General features: G+C 47.3%; 1 protein-coding gene across 1 annotated transcript; it reads left to right on the plus strand.

The window, feature by feature from the left end:
- The first annotated feature begins 5,358 nt into the window (after positions 1–5,358).
- Positions 5,359–14,536, plus strand: SCAMP2 (secretory carrier membrane protein 2). Its single transcript, XM_085304021.1, has 8 exons — positions 5,359–5,472; positions 6,170–6,259; positions 7,945–8,062; positions 9,368–9,496; positions 10,045–10,204; positions 10,713–10,814; positions 12,901–13,018; positions 14,139–14,536. The coding sequence occupies exons 1-8, from the start codon at positions 5,359–5,361 to the stop codon at positions 14,283–14,285; spliced, it is 978 nt and encodes a 325-aa protein (XP_085160147.1). The 3' UTR covers positions 14,286–14,536.
- The last annotated feature ends 1,842 nt before the right edge of the window (positions 14,537–16,378 follow it).

Raw genomic sequence — 16,378 nt, forward strand, 5'->3', positions numbered from 1 at the left:
CCCCATCTTCCCCCCGGCAAAGCGCCGCCTCCGGCCGCGCTTGCAGGCGTGAGCCGCAGCCGAGGCGCGGGGCTCCCCCGGGGGCTCGGGGGGGGGCTCCGGGGCGCGCCCACGCGAGGGCTCCGTCCCACGCGTGGGCTCCGTCCCGCGCGGGCGCTGCTTTGCCTCTGCTGCCTGCCTGGGCCGGCGTTTGCAGGACGAGGTGATTTCCTGCGCTCCTGTTCCGCCGCTAACCGGGGATGAAAGCCGTTAACCGAGCTTTATGCTTTCAGGGATCAAAACGAAACRAGAAATAAATTTCTTATCCGCCTGAGCGCGGTATCGTAATTTTAAAGCGCTCTTGGGTTTCTTGAGAACGGGAAGGAATTGGATGGCTGCGTTTCCGGGATGTTCTTTCTGTCTGGGACAGTTGGTGGCTTACGTGAGCAGTCAGCGTTCCTGCAGGGATTTATTGCTTCAAGTACGGAGGAAGTAAATACTCTGTTTTATGCACGTTAAAGCTGCTGTAGTATCTGACCGAACAGGGCTGTGCTCGTGCCTTACTCACTGTTTACACAAAAGATTAGACACAATCTAGAAACAGGTGAATGATGTCAGACCTACTTTTTAACGACCCTCATAAAAYGGGTCAGAGGAGGAGCTGGCCGCAWATATATACGAGGCGTTTGCYGTGAATGAAGGAATGCCAAGCAACTCCAGTTCCTAACATTCCTTCTCTTACTGCGGACAAGATAACTTCAGTCGTCTGCTTTTCCAGCAGGGTTTTTATTCAGCTCTCGGGAGGCTCCTCTGGGGGAAGAGGAGTGAGTTTTGCGTGACTAGTGTAACATGRGTCTTTCTGAATGTGATTGTGTTTAATGTAGTGAGCAAGGTGCGCGTGTAAAAAAGGTGATACAGGAGATCAAGAGTCTCAAACAGCTTGCTTATTAGTATCAGCATCAATCATCTAAGACGACAAGGACCGTGATGACAATCCCTGGTTGGAGGGAACAAGGGGCAACAGTAATGAAAAAGTCAGCAGTGCTGAGCAAAAAAGTTACAGTGGAGCAAAGAAGAGTGTGTTCGCTTGGCGTAGTCTGAGATGTGTGCCCGCAGACTTCCCCAGCTCTCCTCCCACGTGCTTCCCTGCTAGAGATGTTAAAGAATGAACGTAAGCGGCACCACAGATCCCACTGTTGTTATCTAACAGCTCTTTGTAATCACAGCAGCTCGTTCTCTATTTTTTATGTTTTCCTTTCTGGAGTCCGAGAGTCTTGTAATGTTTACCGTTGTCCTTTTTTAAAGACTTGCCCCATGTCACTAGCCTGATGTGAAGAATCTCCAACTGCTGCTGCCTAAAGTCTGGAAGCTCTGTCTTTTTGCTTTTAAAAAGTTCCTTCTGGGATGTAGAATAGCGGTCCCCTAATCTGATGAAATGGGCCACTTCCTTGTCAGTGTTTGAATCCATCTGTTGGCTTTGTGCTTAAAAGACTGAGGTGAATGGCTGATCTTCCTGGCAGGCACTTCTGACATTCACTTCTAAATATTCTTGTTCTTGCTGCAAGGCTACAAGTGTGTTTGCACTTTCAGCTGTGTCATGTTGATAGTTATCTCTTGGGCGATAGTTATCTCTTGGTTGTGAGGAGCAGGGCTGTCTTTCCTTGTTGCAGGCTCTACTAGAGTACTTCATGATCTGCAAATCCTGATGTAACTAGGGAAGTTTGTCTTTTAAGCAGATTTTGTTCAGTGATCAATAAGCTTGACATGAAATAAGCTGTTTTGATCTCATTAAAAATCTCCCCCCTTTTTTTCCTGTGATGTATTCCAACTAGCTAATGATGGCTGATTAATACCTTTCATTTACACTGTAACCTGCTATAAATGGCAGGTATCTCCACAATCTTTGAGAATTTGGATGCAGGTTTCAGGCAGGCCTGGAAGTTTCCATGCTCTTTAAAAATACCAGTAATAAAGCTTTAAGCTTTCCTCCAGCGCACGTTTTGGCGAATGGCAGTGCTCTAAGATCCACTGCAGACACCCAAGCTTGTGGCTGACTGGCACTTGGCAGCGGTGCTGCAAGACAGACTTGTTTGGGGGATTACTGTGTGTTAAACAACTGTGTTAAACTTGAAGTGCTTCTTGTTTGAGCTCTTGTGCCTTGAACTCAAGTCCTAAAACTGTTTTTTTTTAACCTGTGGGAACAGAAAGARGAATGTCCTTTCTTGCACAAACCTGTTCCGTCAAAATCTTTCAGTAGGTCCCTGAACCAGTGCACTGCTACAGCAAACTTTGTATCTTTGTTAAATGTTGCATTTGAAAGCAGATCAAAACTTTAGTGTTTTAAGTTTGGTCCAAGTGTGAGCTTGTTCTGCAAAATAACGTCATGCGTACCAGTTGTAGAGGCAGTGTTGAGAGAGGTGACAAATGTGACTSTGCTCACTGGCATTTTTACAGATCAGTCTAATAATTGACTTCTTGTGAGCAAATGGCATTAGGTTTGCGGTTAGACATACTTATTAGATCGAGTAGAATAGCTGGAAAAGTAAATGAGCTTTCCAGTACTTGAGCCTTAGCTCTGAAGTAAAGCAAGAACCAAGCCGAGAGCAATTGCTGCAGATTTAACTGGGTGTCCTAGCAAGTTAGAGCTCCTGAAAGGAAAGGCGTGTGTGGCCTTGGGAGGAGGGAGGAGAGCATGGCTACTTCCTTGTAGGAAGGGACAGCCAGGTAGGGTGCTGTCTGTGGAATGTGGGAAATGTGGTTTCATTCAGTCATCAAGCCTCTCTGCACCCATGCTTTGCAGCGGGGAAAATCAGCGAGTGCTTGTTCTCAAGAGGGTCAGCTGTCTGTTGCTTTGTAGCTTGCAAAAATGATCTGAAGGTGTGAAGCTAGTGGGTAACTGCTCATTTATCTGCAAAGCTCCCCCGTGTTTCTCGTGCTTGCTTATCCTTTAYGCTACCTAGTCCAGGCTTGCAGAAGCAGATGCCTCTATATTGCCCGCTGATTAACAGCTGCTGTTTTCTTTCCTTCACTTTCTAGGGTACTTAGATCTGTGTTCAAGCAGACTTTAGTTTCATTGCAAATTCCCTGCTCTTTGTGTATCTTTACTTTAGATGCATTTATGTAATGGCATGTACATTAAGTTGAGCTGCCTTTGCTTGGAAGCCCAGGCTAATTCAGWAACTTCTTAAAAAGCTATGAACTAAGATTAGAGGCCGTATCTCTTTAAAATCAATCTATTCTGCAGCTGTTCTATAAAATAGTGAAATTGTTCTTCTTATCATAGCTATTACGCCAGGGCAGTGCTGTTCCCTGCCTTCTTGCAGGCCACTGGCATCTCACCCTTTAGACTGAGTGTTGCGCTGGCAAGTCTCATGTTAACTGAAGGGCTTTCTTCTTGTATGGAGATGAAAAGAAAAATGTTTTACCTGAGTATTCTAGTGTTTCTCCTTATTTATGAGCACTTCCTCCCGTTCTTAACTGTTCAAACTCTTTGAAAAGTTATGCAATCTTCGTTTTCTCTTCCTGTGTCTTTGCCTTTAAGAGAGTTTTCCTTGGAAGAAACTTTGATCAGTCTGTGACCTTGTCTGGCCTGGCTTGCAGGGTATCATGCTAGCATGCAGTGACTACCGTGCTACCGCACAGCAGCTATCGTGTGTTAACTACTGTGTTATGCTTGTGTTGAAAGCGCCTGCAGTCTTCAGCACCTGCTAAACTGGTTAAGCTAAAGCCTCCAGTGGAGGTAGGAGAGTAAGTAGTGAAATAAAACATGTGCCTTGAGCTCTTTAAGTCTCAAGCCATTCCCAGGACGGCCGTTCTGCTGGCATCCTCCGCTTTTTACAGCCCTGTCTGGCCAGGGAGTTGCACTTCCTTGACCAGCATCAGCAACCTCTGCTTGTTTGAGAGTCCTCACCCCAGGGTGATTCATCAACAAGTGCAACCTGTTGCATGGGGAGTGCCTGATAGCAAGGAGATGTGTGAAGTTATTCATTAACTGTTCTGGTTGTGTCCCGCTCAGCGGAAGGCTGCACTGAAAAGCCAGGGGGTTGCTGCAGCGTGTTTCAGAGGAGCCAGCTGACTTTCCTGGAGCCTGCCGACTCAGTCTGCCTTTGCAAACCTGAATTCCCTGCACGCTCTGTCCCCATCTCAGCCGCGCCATTGCGTCTCACTCCATTAACCACAGAACTAAAATGACAGAGCACAAGACATTAGTTACTGGGGGAGGGAGGGATAAAAAGTCACTTTTTTAATGTGTTTCTGTGTGTGTATATGTGTATGTATATATGTGTGTGTATATATACATATATATGTATATACACACATGCACACGYGTGCAGGCTATCAGGTTGTCAGGCTGGTCTTCTGGCAGGACTTCTGAGTTCAAACAGTGCCTTGTTTCTCTGATAACTGGAAATAAGAAGACTCCAGAGGTCAACGTTTGGCTATTAGAGGGACATTCTTATGGAAAGTAGTGCATGTAAAAGATAGAATAATTAACCACTTTGCCGGTGAGAAAAGAAAGGCACTTTTGATAGAAGTTGCAGAGCCCTGGGGTTTTTTTTATAAGCAAACTATTTGATGGAGACAAGTAGGAGATCCTGTGRGTATAGGAGAGCACAGCTGGTATCTCAGCAAGTCAGCTGGGCTAAAACCCACAAAAGTGGTTGAAGTAACACCTTTACCTCAGTTTTCATAGGTGTGTTGCTAAAGACTGCTCTGGAAAGGTATCCTAGCTCGCTAGTCCAAATGCCATCGGTGGCAGCTGACACCTGTCGGCAAAGGTCACTTGTACTTGGAAACTCATTTTGTGAAGCTCTGCTGTACTTAGTGGAGCCTGACTTGTTCTGTGGCACAAGGGTGGTCTGGGAAGTAGAACCTATTTCAAACATCCCAGCGATCAGTTGGTAAAAGCCATGTGTTACRTGGTCAAAGGGAGTTGTAGAGCCCTGAAGAAGTGGTACACTGATTGGACAAGGACCTGGAGTGCCTGCTTGAATGAACGCGTGCCCCAGGGGATAACTTCTCAGTGGTTAGGCCCTGTTTGTGCAAAAGGAGAGTAATTGAGACTCTTCCCCTGCTGGGAGAGCTGGAAGATGTGAAATGTTCAGGGGCTGCTGTCCTTAATTCACTTTTCCACTGAGTCASCCAGAGATTCTGGGTCCTCTTGAATTTAGTGCATGCACAAATGAACYGGTGTCTTTCTCCACCTAGTCTAGAGCTAGATATTGCCAGTTAAGGTCATCTGCCTGTGACAGGGATGTGTTTTACCCTAGTTCTCCTATTCCTAGGGAAAATCAGATGTGCTTTTATTTTTCCTCTCTCCTCACAGTGGAGGAAAGAGGCAGAGCAGGTAATGTGTAAGCTAATGATAACTCACATCTGATGCTAACTTGTCTTTGGTCTCTCTTCTTTCAGGATCCCTCGGTGACACAGCTGACAAATGCTGACCAAGGTGGCTTGGATGAATTCAATCCATTTTCTGAGAGCTCCCAGCTGGTACGTGTGGTGCTTGTTTGCAGTAGTTATCTCAGTGGTGATTTTAGCAGTCTAGAARGTCCCTTGGCAGGTGCATTTTAAAAGAAAAAAGTGAATGAGGTACTCACAGCTGATTTCCCTACGGACAGTAGCTCATTGTGTGCCTGGCAAGCTGCAAGCGAGAGACTCCTGTGCTGGAGCACTAATAACCTCCCAGCTGGAGTTCTCCAGTCATATGGAACAGTTTTTCTCAAACTCGCACTGATTGTACTGGCTCTCAGTAAAGCCATRTGAAGTGTGAAGGAGAAGATGCTTTGTGGCAGGAAACATCAATATTGATTTGGTCCCTGGGTTGGGAGCTGAACTGCTGCTCTGATATTGTTGATGGATTGCTGCAAGAACTTCATTCGTGTTTCCTGGCTGATGTAATGCACGAGATGTGAAAAGGAGAGCAGGAAACAGGGATACGAGAATATCTGCAGTTTAAACAACTGACCAGAACCCCTTGTTGTTACTCTTTTGCTAATACCTGTAATCCTCAGGAGCCATTTCTCCATGGCATTAAGGAGCTAATACATTTCTAAAAACATAGAACTGCCTCCTGCTAGTTGGTGCTTGTGCTTCCAACTTTAGCAGTGCTAAAATCTGAACTTTTGTTTGCTGAGAGAGACAATATGTAATGCTTTTCTGTTGTCGTTCTTGGTTTGTTTGTATGCAGACAAATGCAGCACGGACGACACCTGCAACACAGCCCTCTGGCCCCTCACAACCTGCTGTTCTGCAGACGTCTGTGGAGCCCACTCCGCAGGTATGACAAACCCCTTTGCTGCTGCCTTTCTGAAGAGCTGGGGTGGAGATCATGGATGAGCTCTTACGTGCCTTTCATAAAGGCGTAGGAATAAAAGGGAGCATGAGATTCTCAGGGATTGGATGCAGGAAGCAGCAGGTGATCTCCTTGGCTTTTATTTTTATCTGCCTTATGAAGTACGTCTCTGTGGGGAATATATGAATGTAACTCAATTGTGCCTTTTCCCTGTTCCTCTGGTGGTGGAACTAACTTAGCCTTGTATCTCACTTGTCCTGGCTTCCCTCTACTAACACTGCCTAAAATGTAACCTGTTAATGCTTTTAGTATAGTTCCAGTGGCTGGTCAAACATGCTTGGTTCCAGGAGTGTAAATGCAGTCTAGTTATATATTGCAGCTGCTGCTTAGACAGGCCAGCAAGTACCTGAGTCCCAGGATCGCCTCATCCAAAGACCACTCAGAGAAGCAGAGGCTGCTAGGAGAAAGCTTCAGTTCTCAGAATAGAAAGCAGGTAAAAGAGATCCAAGGGAAAGTGGTGTAAAGAGARGAGGAATAGCTGCCTCGTCTTTCCTTTGAACCTCCTCTCCTCCCTGGGGAAGGAATTGTCCTGATAAACTCAGGAGTCCTTGAGGCCACAGCCAACATATRTCTGTTCTAGACTCTGATTTCTGCCCCCCACTACTGTTCAGGGGCAGCCAGTGTGTGAACAAACAAGGCAATTCTGGTGTGCTTTCCGGGATCTTACATGCCTTGCAGTTCAAACAGGTGACTCTTAAAGGTTAAGATTTCAAATGAGAAATGAGGCTGTTCACACCTGGCCCTCTGAAGAGAAGAAACTCCTGACTCTGTATTTCCCCACTCTGCACAGTAATCTTAAAACACTTGAAAGTTAAATGAGCAGCTCCAAATTCCTCCATCAATGTGGATCCCCAGCAGTACCAGCTGTTCTCATTGCCAGGCAAAGCAGGGTCCCTTCCTTGCCTCATTTGACCTCTCTGCTGGGGCAGAATAATGCTACTAGATACTTGTCAGCTGGCACTGAGAGATTAAAGGATCTCCTTGGAAGCCACATGGTCTGTGGGGGATGGAAAAAGGTAAAGGTGGATCCAAAACCTGCAGGATGRATGCTTTGTCAGAAACAAGGAAAGCTGAAGTTTGGACCGGTAAAAGGGGACACAGATATCCAGGATGTTAAAGCTAATGTAGAGGCATCTGCAAGACTTTGACAGGAGCCTGCAGGTGTGATATTGTCTTCCAGGAGTTGATAGAGGATGAGGAGGTAAGTTCCTTGAAGTGGATGCTGAGGTACTGGAAGGAACTTAAAACAACAAGGCTAACTAGGAGGTGGAAGAATCTGCAAGGGAGTATGTACCCCTGCTGAAAGGGAAGGGTATGGAGGATGGGCAGCAGAYTAGATGACATCTTAAGGATTCTTTGAATGCTGTTTTCCTGTGGGATAAAAAATAAATGCCTGGAATTCTGCACTGTGCTTAATTAAATCTTCTAGCAGGTAAGGCAGAACGCCCCAAGACAGATGAGCCACAAGCATTTTGCTTTCTAATTGTCCTCAGTCTTTGCTGTAGAATTGCCTCTGCCCACATTCCTGTTTGGCATCTAGTATGTTTACAGGCGGGTATTGCCACTGGATTCCTTAGGGAGAGACTTACCTTTTTCTCCCCCTGCTTTAGGCTGTGGCTGCAGCAGCACAGGCTGGGCTCCTTCAGCAGCAGGCAGAATTAGAGAGGAAGGCAGCTGAGCTGGAGAAGAAGGAAAGGGAATTGCAAAGTAATGCGGCTGGCATTAATCGTAAGTAGTGTTTCATGCCCTGAGTTTGTTTTTCTTTTGTTCCTGCCTGCATCAGCTTTTTACAAGCCATGTGTCTGTCTTCTAGTCCATCACACCCGTGGCAACTCTCTTGGRACTGTACCTGTGATCCCATAGCTTACAATGTGGCTACCTATTGATGGGGTGGGCAGAAAAAAAGTTCGGAGTGGAGGTGCTGGAGACCAGCTCTGCTGGGTCTTTGCGACCTTGAGCATGCTCTCAGCATCTGTGCATTTTGCCAGGTTAGGGAGTTTAATTACCAATTTTCTATCCATGCAGATCTGTTGTGTGATGTTGCCATAAGAAGGATTTTCACCGATACATGGGGTACTCCTGTGCACTTGACTGTAGAGGGCTCTTTATAATATTGGTACTTGATGCTTTTTGCCAGACTTGAAGCCTCTTATTTTTTATCATGGAAAGTTGTAAGTGGCTGAAGGTTCTCTGTTCTGAATGCCTGCCTTAGGCTGAGCTTGCTTTCAGAACATCCAAGCAAAACCAGGTGTCTTCTGGGACATGGATGGGAATCCCTGTACTGGCCCTCTAGCAAAATTAATTTAATCATTGTCTGGCTTCAGAGTATGAGGATAATAGAGCTTTTACCAAACAGTTTCAAGGCTCTCTTAACCAGGGCAAACCTGTGGTTTCAAGTGGAATCACTGAAGCTGAAATTTTCTTTAAATCTCCATCTGAGGCAAAAGGGRGGAGGAAGGAAAAAGCACCTTTTTACATTTTTGGCAATTAAAGACTTCAATGAATTACGACATTTCTGAACCTGAATACCTGCCTTTGCCATATTCATTAGAGCTTCTTGTAACTTGGCCTCTGCATGAGTTGTTCTGTTGCCTTCCTCTGAGTGTCCGCTCAGAGCATAGTGAGGCAATTGATCACCATGTGCCGCTTGTCCCAGTATTTTTTCCTCACTYGAGAAAAGAGGATAAAGAGACCCTGCTAAAGATGTTCTTTTCAGACGTGTATTGCTGCAGAGCTTGAAATGTGCTCTGGACTTGGTGCTGTTTGTGATGGTTGTTTGGCCATTGCAGGGAAATTCTGCCTTTTGCAGAGGAAAGCCCTCGTAAACTAGGCTGACCTGTCTTGCTGATTCTAGCAGAGTTAAAACAACCCTTCTCAGCCACCAGCTGAAACCTAATTACTTGCCAAGACCTAGCCTCTTCCAAAGTTTTAATGTCAGTATATATGAACTGCTACTTGTAAATTTTGTCATGYTAACGAGTCTTTTAAGGTGAGAAGAGCAAGTGAAGAATTGCTCCTTCCTTCTTTTTGCAGCTCGACAAAACAATTGGCCCCCTCTTCCCAGAAAGTGTCCAATCAAGCCGTGTTTTTATCAGGATTTCTCTGCAGACATCCCAGCTGACTACCAGCGAATATGCAAGATGCTTTATTACTTGTGGATGTGTAAGTGGCAACTTATGACTGTAACAGAACTTCTTTCTAAGAAGTTTCTGTATCACATACTGAATTTTGCCCTAAGGTAAATTCTCTAGGTGTTGTCTGCAGGGGAAAGATAATGTGTGTGTTTGTGGTTTTGGGGATTTTTTTTTTAATGACAAATGTAAAGGACTCTAGTTTAAGTTTTTACTCTGGTAATAGCTCATTCATGACAGAATATTGAWTGTCTTTTAAGAGAGACTTTACCATATGAGGCTCTGAAAGACAGCGCACAGCAGAACTCAGAGGTGCAAAATATTCTCAACCCTGTCTGTCAATTTTGATGTTCTCCAAAGATTTAAGGCTTGGTTGTAAGTAGCAGGATCAGAATCAGATGAAGTTTTTATGTTGAGCTCTGTTTTCCTTTCAAGTGAGGGAAGGAAATTAGATAGCCCCAAGGCTCCTTAGTATCTGTAGAGCTCCATGTGTTCAGGGAGAAATTAGGGATGTTTGGGAGATTCCTGTGAGTTTTCCAAGAACTTGCTAATATTTCTTCTTTCTTCCATCCTGAACAGTGCACTCGGTTACCCTGCTCCTAAACTTGCTTGCTTGCTTGGCATGGTTCACAGTCCAGACAGACAGAGGAGTAGATTTTGGTCTCTCAATCCTGTGGTTTATTTTGTTCACCCCTTGTGCCTTTCTCTGTTGGTACCGACCAATTTACAARGCTTTCAGGCAAGTACTGTATTTTTCTGTAACGGGGATATAGCTTTTAGTGGGAGGAGCTTTTGTTTTATCTGTTCCTACTGTATATTGCCTGAAGGATTTTTCCAGCTCTTTGCATTGTTAAATAGATCAAAACCATTTGTTCCTAAACACTAAAAGTATCTGATGGAATTTGGCTGTGGTGGTCCTTTTTCATCTTAATATAATGGCTTAGCCAGTCATAGGGTCCTGTTTTTACTCATTTTAAGAAAACTGTTTGGTACATTAATGCGCTGAGCATGCTATGTGCCTTAAGGAAGTTGTTTTCACCCCCTTTATCGCTCTGGAAAAGTGGTGGTGTTGCGATATGCAGTGAACATGTTGTAAGTTGTGTTACATGACTTCCTCCTGCAATCGCCTCCCTTTAGCAGCTTACCCCTGGCAGAAGTGGTTCACTGAAATTGTTCCCCCGTAGAGAAGGCAGTCTGTATGGGGATCATGTCCCTGGATTTCACTCCTACTGCCTTCTCTCCTGCAGATCTGACAGCTCCTTCAGCTTCTTCGTCTTCTTTTTCATCTTCTTCTGCCAAATAGCAATCTACRTCATCCAGGCTGTTGGCATTCCTGGCTGGGGAGACAGGTAAGCTTGGTTTARCAGACCAGTATGTCACAGCCCCGCACTGGAGCTTTCTCGTAACAGGGATATATGACTGTCAGAAGCCTTGGGGTCCTTTGCTCCTTTGTTTCTGAAAGCTATCTGTTCTTTCTTCCATGTTTTCTCTCTCACCTGGTACATAGCTTTGGCAGGTTTCAGCTGAGGTGCCTTACTTCTCCGCACTTCCTAGTCCRAGCAAAGGCATGTACTTCTCTGCTACCATTGCCTGCCAGTACAGAAAGGAGTGTGTGGGCTCTCCCACTCTTCCTCTATTGTCTTTCCCCTCCCTTAGTATTTTCTCAGCAACTCTTTTTCTAAGTGTTTCTTATCCCTTTTTTGATGCTGTCTTCAGTGTTGACTGTCTGCCTTGTCTTAAAAAGAAGCCCCCTCTGATGGAGGCTGTGTGTGCAGCATGGAGGTGAGGAATCTGTGACCCAGGGACTGGATACAGCTTAACTCCATGCTGCTGCCAGCAGCCTGATCACGTCCCCACGCTCTTCCTGAATTTCTTTAATGTGTTGCTAGTGGCTTGTTCTTTGAGAAGTCCCCTTGGCAAGGGCTCTGCAAAGAGGGGTTTCCCTCGCTCTTGCTTGGATAGAAGGATAAGTGCAGGCTTCCGGCGGTGGGTCCGACAGGCCCCTTGTCGGCAGTTCCCCAATACAGTGCAAACACTAGGTTTATTTTCACCTTGCTGTGTTGGCTGTGGATCAAATTCCCAAGTAACTAGAATGCTTGTGAAGAACAGCGAAAACGTTAACAGCTAGCTGTTTGTCCCTGAGGGGAACCTTCAGGTGATGAGTGCAACGAAGCTGCTGTTTATTTTTGCCCACTGCCTGCGGAGGGGCTCGTGGTCAAAGCTGTCCTCATGCTTGTGCTCCCTCCCCTGCTGGCTGGCGCTGCCTTAGTCAGAGGGGACTGCGAGGGGGCACTCCATTTTTAGTCTGGCTTTGGAGAGCATGCATTGAGCTTTCTTCTACATCTTCTCAAGCCAGACTGTGTGTGTATTTTTGGCTGTAGTGCATAGTGTGCATTTCCACTTCCTTTTAATGAGCAAGAAGTTGCGCAGCAAATGAATTGAGCCAAACTGTCCTGTTTGATCCCTTCTCTCCTGGCAGAACGTGGCTTGCTCAATTTAGCAATTGGAGAGATTCTGTTCTCCAGAACTGCAAGAGGGTGTTTAAGTGAGGCGTCTTGGCATTCTCGCCCACAGCCAAGCGCCCATAACTCCCAGAATCCTCCTTTCCTCTGCGCTTCAACGACTGCCAGTTCCTAAGGAGCTTTTTCTGTAGCTTTCAACTTTATTCCTTCCTTCCTCTTCCTCCCCCTCCCAACACTTACATCCTTGGCCGTGCAAAACTGTAATGATCGCGCATAGATCTAGGCTTCAGATCTGCCAGCTTCTCTTCAAATTCGCAAACATACCAGCCTGTCTTTACGATACTTGGCTAAGTTTTGGGAAGGTGTTTCGTCTGTTTAGGTGACTTAATTTATGTTGGTACCAATCCTTCTGATTTCTGCCTAAGGGGGATGATTTGGGGCTCGAGCTGTAATGCAGGTGGAGTGAGCACAGTGCTTTGGTACAGAGATGGATTGCTTCCAAAAAAGACAGTGGAAGTCCTGACCCAGAAAGAAGTGCCTGACTGAGCTCTGGGTCTCTGCTTCGACAGTCGTTATGTTTGATTTTTGCACTCCCTGTAACCTTGACCCAAAGGTTCTTGCACAATTGTCAGTGATGCTTCTCCCTCTACTTCATCTTTGTTGTGCAAATGCTTTCTGTGTGCCTTGTACTTGCTTTTAAAGTGTGCTCTTAGTTAAGAGATGGGATGGGCAGAGAACCCTCTGGCTCTTCTGAAAGCTACTCCAATATTTGGCATGTTTGAAGGGGCTTCCTAATGCATGAATGTGGAGACAGAGAGGCTTCCTTCCCATGGCCTGACTGTCCCTTTAGCATGTCCCTTTGTGGTTGCATTGAATGAGCCTACTGAATCTAAAGCTTGTCCTGAGTCCTGCCTCTCCATGTGTGCCATCCTCTGAGCTGTGCAGCGCTCACGTCGCTCTCCCTCTGTTACAGCGGATGGATTGCAGCTCTGTCCGAGCTGCATGGAAACCTGGCTGTGGCTGTTATCATGATGGTGGTGGCAGGATTCTTYACGCTGTGCGCGGTTCTCTCGCTCTTCCTCCTGAAGCAGGTGAGTTGCTCAGAGGCAAGACAAGAGTAAGGTCTCAGCTGTCTCTCAAATCCTCRGGTCGGGCTGTTCGCAGGGTGGGGTTGTCGCATCCTAGCCTCTGCTGTTCTGACCAGGGATTAGCTTGCTTTTGAAAGTGGAATCAGAGAGGTGGGCTACCTGCATTGCTGCCAGGTCAAAAGCTTTAATGAAAATATCTTCACTTGTGCTTCTTGCATCACTGAAAGTCTTTTGCACACTAAGGGAAGTCACAGGTGAGAAAGTAGCCTTTGGGGAGAGAACAAGAGGGATGTACGACTATCCTTTAGTAAGGCATGCCATTAACTGTATAAAGGGCCTCAAATGCATGCTATAAAAAAGGAGGGGATAATAAGGAAGTAAGGAGGAGGCTGTGTTGGCTGCTGTCATTTAAATTAACAGTCTGGAGAAGATGGCCAGCAAGGTGCCAGACGTCACTCTTGCCAAACACAGATTCAACATGAAGTTCCTTGCACCTGCCTTTGGAGCTTATGAGTCTGTCCGGACTTGCTGAGTGCACTTGCTGAGCAGAGTTGCTCTGTCATTCAAGGCTTTAAAATCACTGCTGCTGCAATGCTGTGGGGCTGTTCAAAGCGTGGTGGGATGTGAACCAGTGCCTTCTCTCTGGTGCCCAAATACAAGCCACCTTTCTTTCTGGCTGCCACATGAGGGTTGCATTTTCTGCATTTAACATCAGAAATCTAGACAATGTTAAGGGAGGTGAGGACAGAGGGAACTGGATCTGGGCCTGTTTCTATTGCTTCTTCGTCTTTCCCTTCTGATCTATATTGAAGAAAACACCTGGTCTCTGTGGTTCCAGGTACCTTCAGATTCTGTCCCTTCAAAATGCTGCCGGTGTGTCACGGTGGGGTCAGGAGTTCTTGAGCTGGGATCTCTGCATTTTACAAAGTGTGGGGGTCTCCTACAATCTGCAGCATCATGTGCTGGGTGAGGTGGAGCCARCGGCTGACCCAGCACACCCTGTCTAGCTGCCAAGGAGGCTGGCCAAGGAGAGAGCACGCTGGGAAGCGAGGCACGTCCAGCAGCAAGATCACTGGCCTTCCGTTGGCACCCCTGGCTGATTCTCTCCTTTTCTGTTTGCCAGGTGCATTCTCTGTATCGGCGCACAGGAGCCAGTTTCCAAAGGGCCCAGGAAGAGTTTTCCCAAGGCATCCTCACCAACAGGGGCTTCCAGAACGCGGCGGCTGGAGTGACTTCCTCAGCTGCACAGAGTGCTTTCCGGGGAAACTAGCCCCTTGCGTGGGGGTCTCCACCTTGCTTCCTCTTGCATCGTGACCCCAACCTTCCTTTTCTAAAGATGCACTTTCTGTGGGTACCACGTTAGCTCTGTAATGCCAACTCCAGATGAGAAGAGGTCTTTTTTTTTTTTTTTTAAGCTTCAGCTGGCCTGTGTTTATGATGGTTAGGTTTTCCTTTCATGTTTTAGGGTATAGGGAGATAAGAGACATTCTCTAAAGCAAATATATTTCTCCTTATCCAGGACACGTTGAGTGTTTGTCTCACTTCCTCTCCTTGCCCTGTTTGCTGCAGAAAGGTGAAGGGAAGCAKGTTTTGATTTTACTTAGTTTACTCTTCTAATGGCCTTTGCTTTGAAGAATTTGGTTATCTGCTGTTTTGGGGGTTTTGTAACTTGCATGTAGTTTACATTGTTAATTTTAAGAGCAGGAACTGTTCTTTTGGTTTATTACACTTACATGATGTTGCATTTTTGACCTCTTAACTGCCCGGCTTCCTGAGAGTCTGGGTAACATGGCACAAACGAGAACGTGGGAGCAAGCGGGGCTAGAGAGGAGGAGGGACTTTCTTGTTGTTCCCATGTTGTCTGTCTCCTGCCTGCTTCCACAAGGATCCCACAGCTGATGGTCCTCCGGAGTCCCGTGGCCTCCCCCTGGCATTCATTGCCCCCGGGCTTGCAGAGAGTGGATCTGTGGGAGTCCAGCCTTAAACCTGGAGAGGGAGGGAAACAGGATTTCCTTTCCTGACCCGCTTTGCTGCTTTGGAGCAGCAGCACTGAAGAAACCAGCAGCTCTGTGGGGAAACCGGCRGGACCACATATGCCCCCTCACTTAAAAAGCAGAGGAGTCGGTAAGCGGGGGGAGATGTCGTGGGAAGCAAGCAGAGCCAGCCAAGCTAGTTTGGACAGAATGTGCTGCAGACCTTATCCAGTCTGCTCAGATCCTTCCCCCCAAGCTCAGAACACTATTGATGCCTGTAACATCCATGTTGGCTTCCTTCTCCGGTAAGAGCTTGTGATCCTAAAGTGCGAATGAATTTTTTTCCCCGGGGATAACTCCTTCCTGCACTCTTCCTCCCCCATCTTTAGCTGGGAAAGAACCGTTTGACATGTTTTACTTGCAAAGCTGTCTATGCTGAGGCCATGGCCCGTGCTGCGGGTATGTGCTCCAGGATGTCTGGACCACTGGAGTCAGCCGTGTCATCTGGAGATGCTCTCATCTTGTTGGAGATGCACAGGTTCTGCATCAAAACAGACATGGGAAGAGGTGGACTGGGGGTGCTGGGGTTCATGTGCCTTCCTTGGCGAGGGATGATGGGGACAGAGCCTCCTCCTGAATGGTTCATATCTTGCTTTCCAGAGGCTGTTTTGATATCAGGTTGGAGGGAATTTGTTGGCACACTGGTTTTGCGAGTGGTTTTCTTCTGGTTTTACTTACAAATTTGACTTCTGTGGTGCAGCTTTGTCTTTCTTCCCCACTACTTTTTGGCCCTTCCCYCCCCTCCTGTTGGAGGAGGAATATTGAATTTTATTTTCCCCTTCTTGTTGGGGAAAGCATGTATGTATGTATATGAGGGGGCAGGAGGGAATGTCTAGCTTCCTGCCGACAGGGTGCTGCATGGGTTAGGAGGAAGAAGTACAAATGCTTGTGTGCGTGAGAAAGCTCTGCCTCCCTGGAGAGTGAGGTGCTCACCCCCAGACGGAGGGCGGTTGCTCACAAACGTCGTGGCGATCGGTTCCAGCTTAGACCCGCAGCCGGGGTTCCTCTCCCGCGCTCGTAGCAAGTTGCCCAAAAGCCGCAGGCTTTGCTGCTTCAACCTAGAAGTCGCTGGGCGTAAGAGGTGGTTACCGAGGTGGTGGGAGATGAGAGAGGCCCTGCGGGGGCCCTGCACCCCCGGGAGGCGCCCGGCCCCCCTCGGCGGCGGCGGAGCGGGGGTGCGCGCCCCGCTCCAGGCTTCGGGCCGAGGGGCCGCGCGTGTCCCGGGCAGGGCAGGGCAGGGCAGGGCGGCCCCGAGGGCAGCCCCGAGGGCGGCCGCCGCGCTGCGCCCTGGCCCCCTCCGGCGGGCGGTTCTCCCCCGGCCCGGGAGGGG

This window comes from Rhea americana, unplaced genomic scaffold (genome assembly GCF_003343005.1).
Source record: "Rhea americana isolate MKP2758 unplaced genomic scaffold, rheAme1 scaffold_201, whole genome shotgun sequence".
NCBI lineage: Eukaryota > Metazoa > Chordata > Aves > Rheiformes > Rheidae > Rhea > Rhea americana.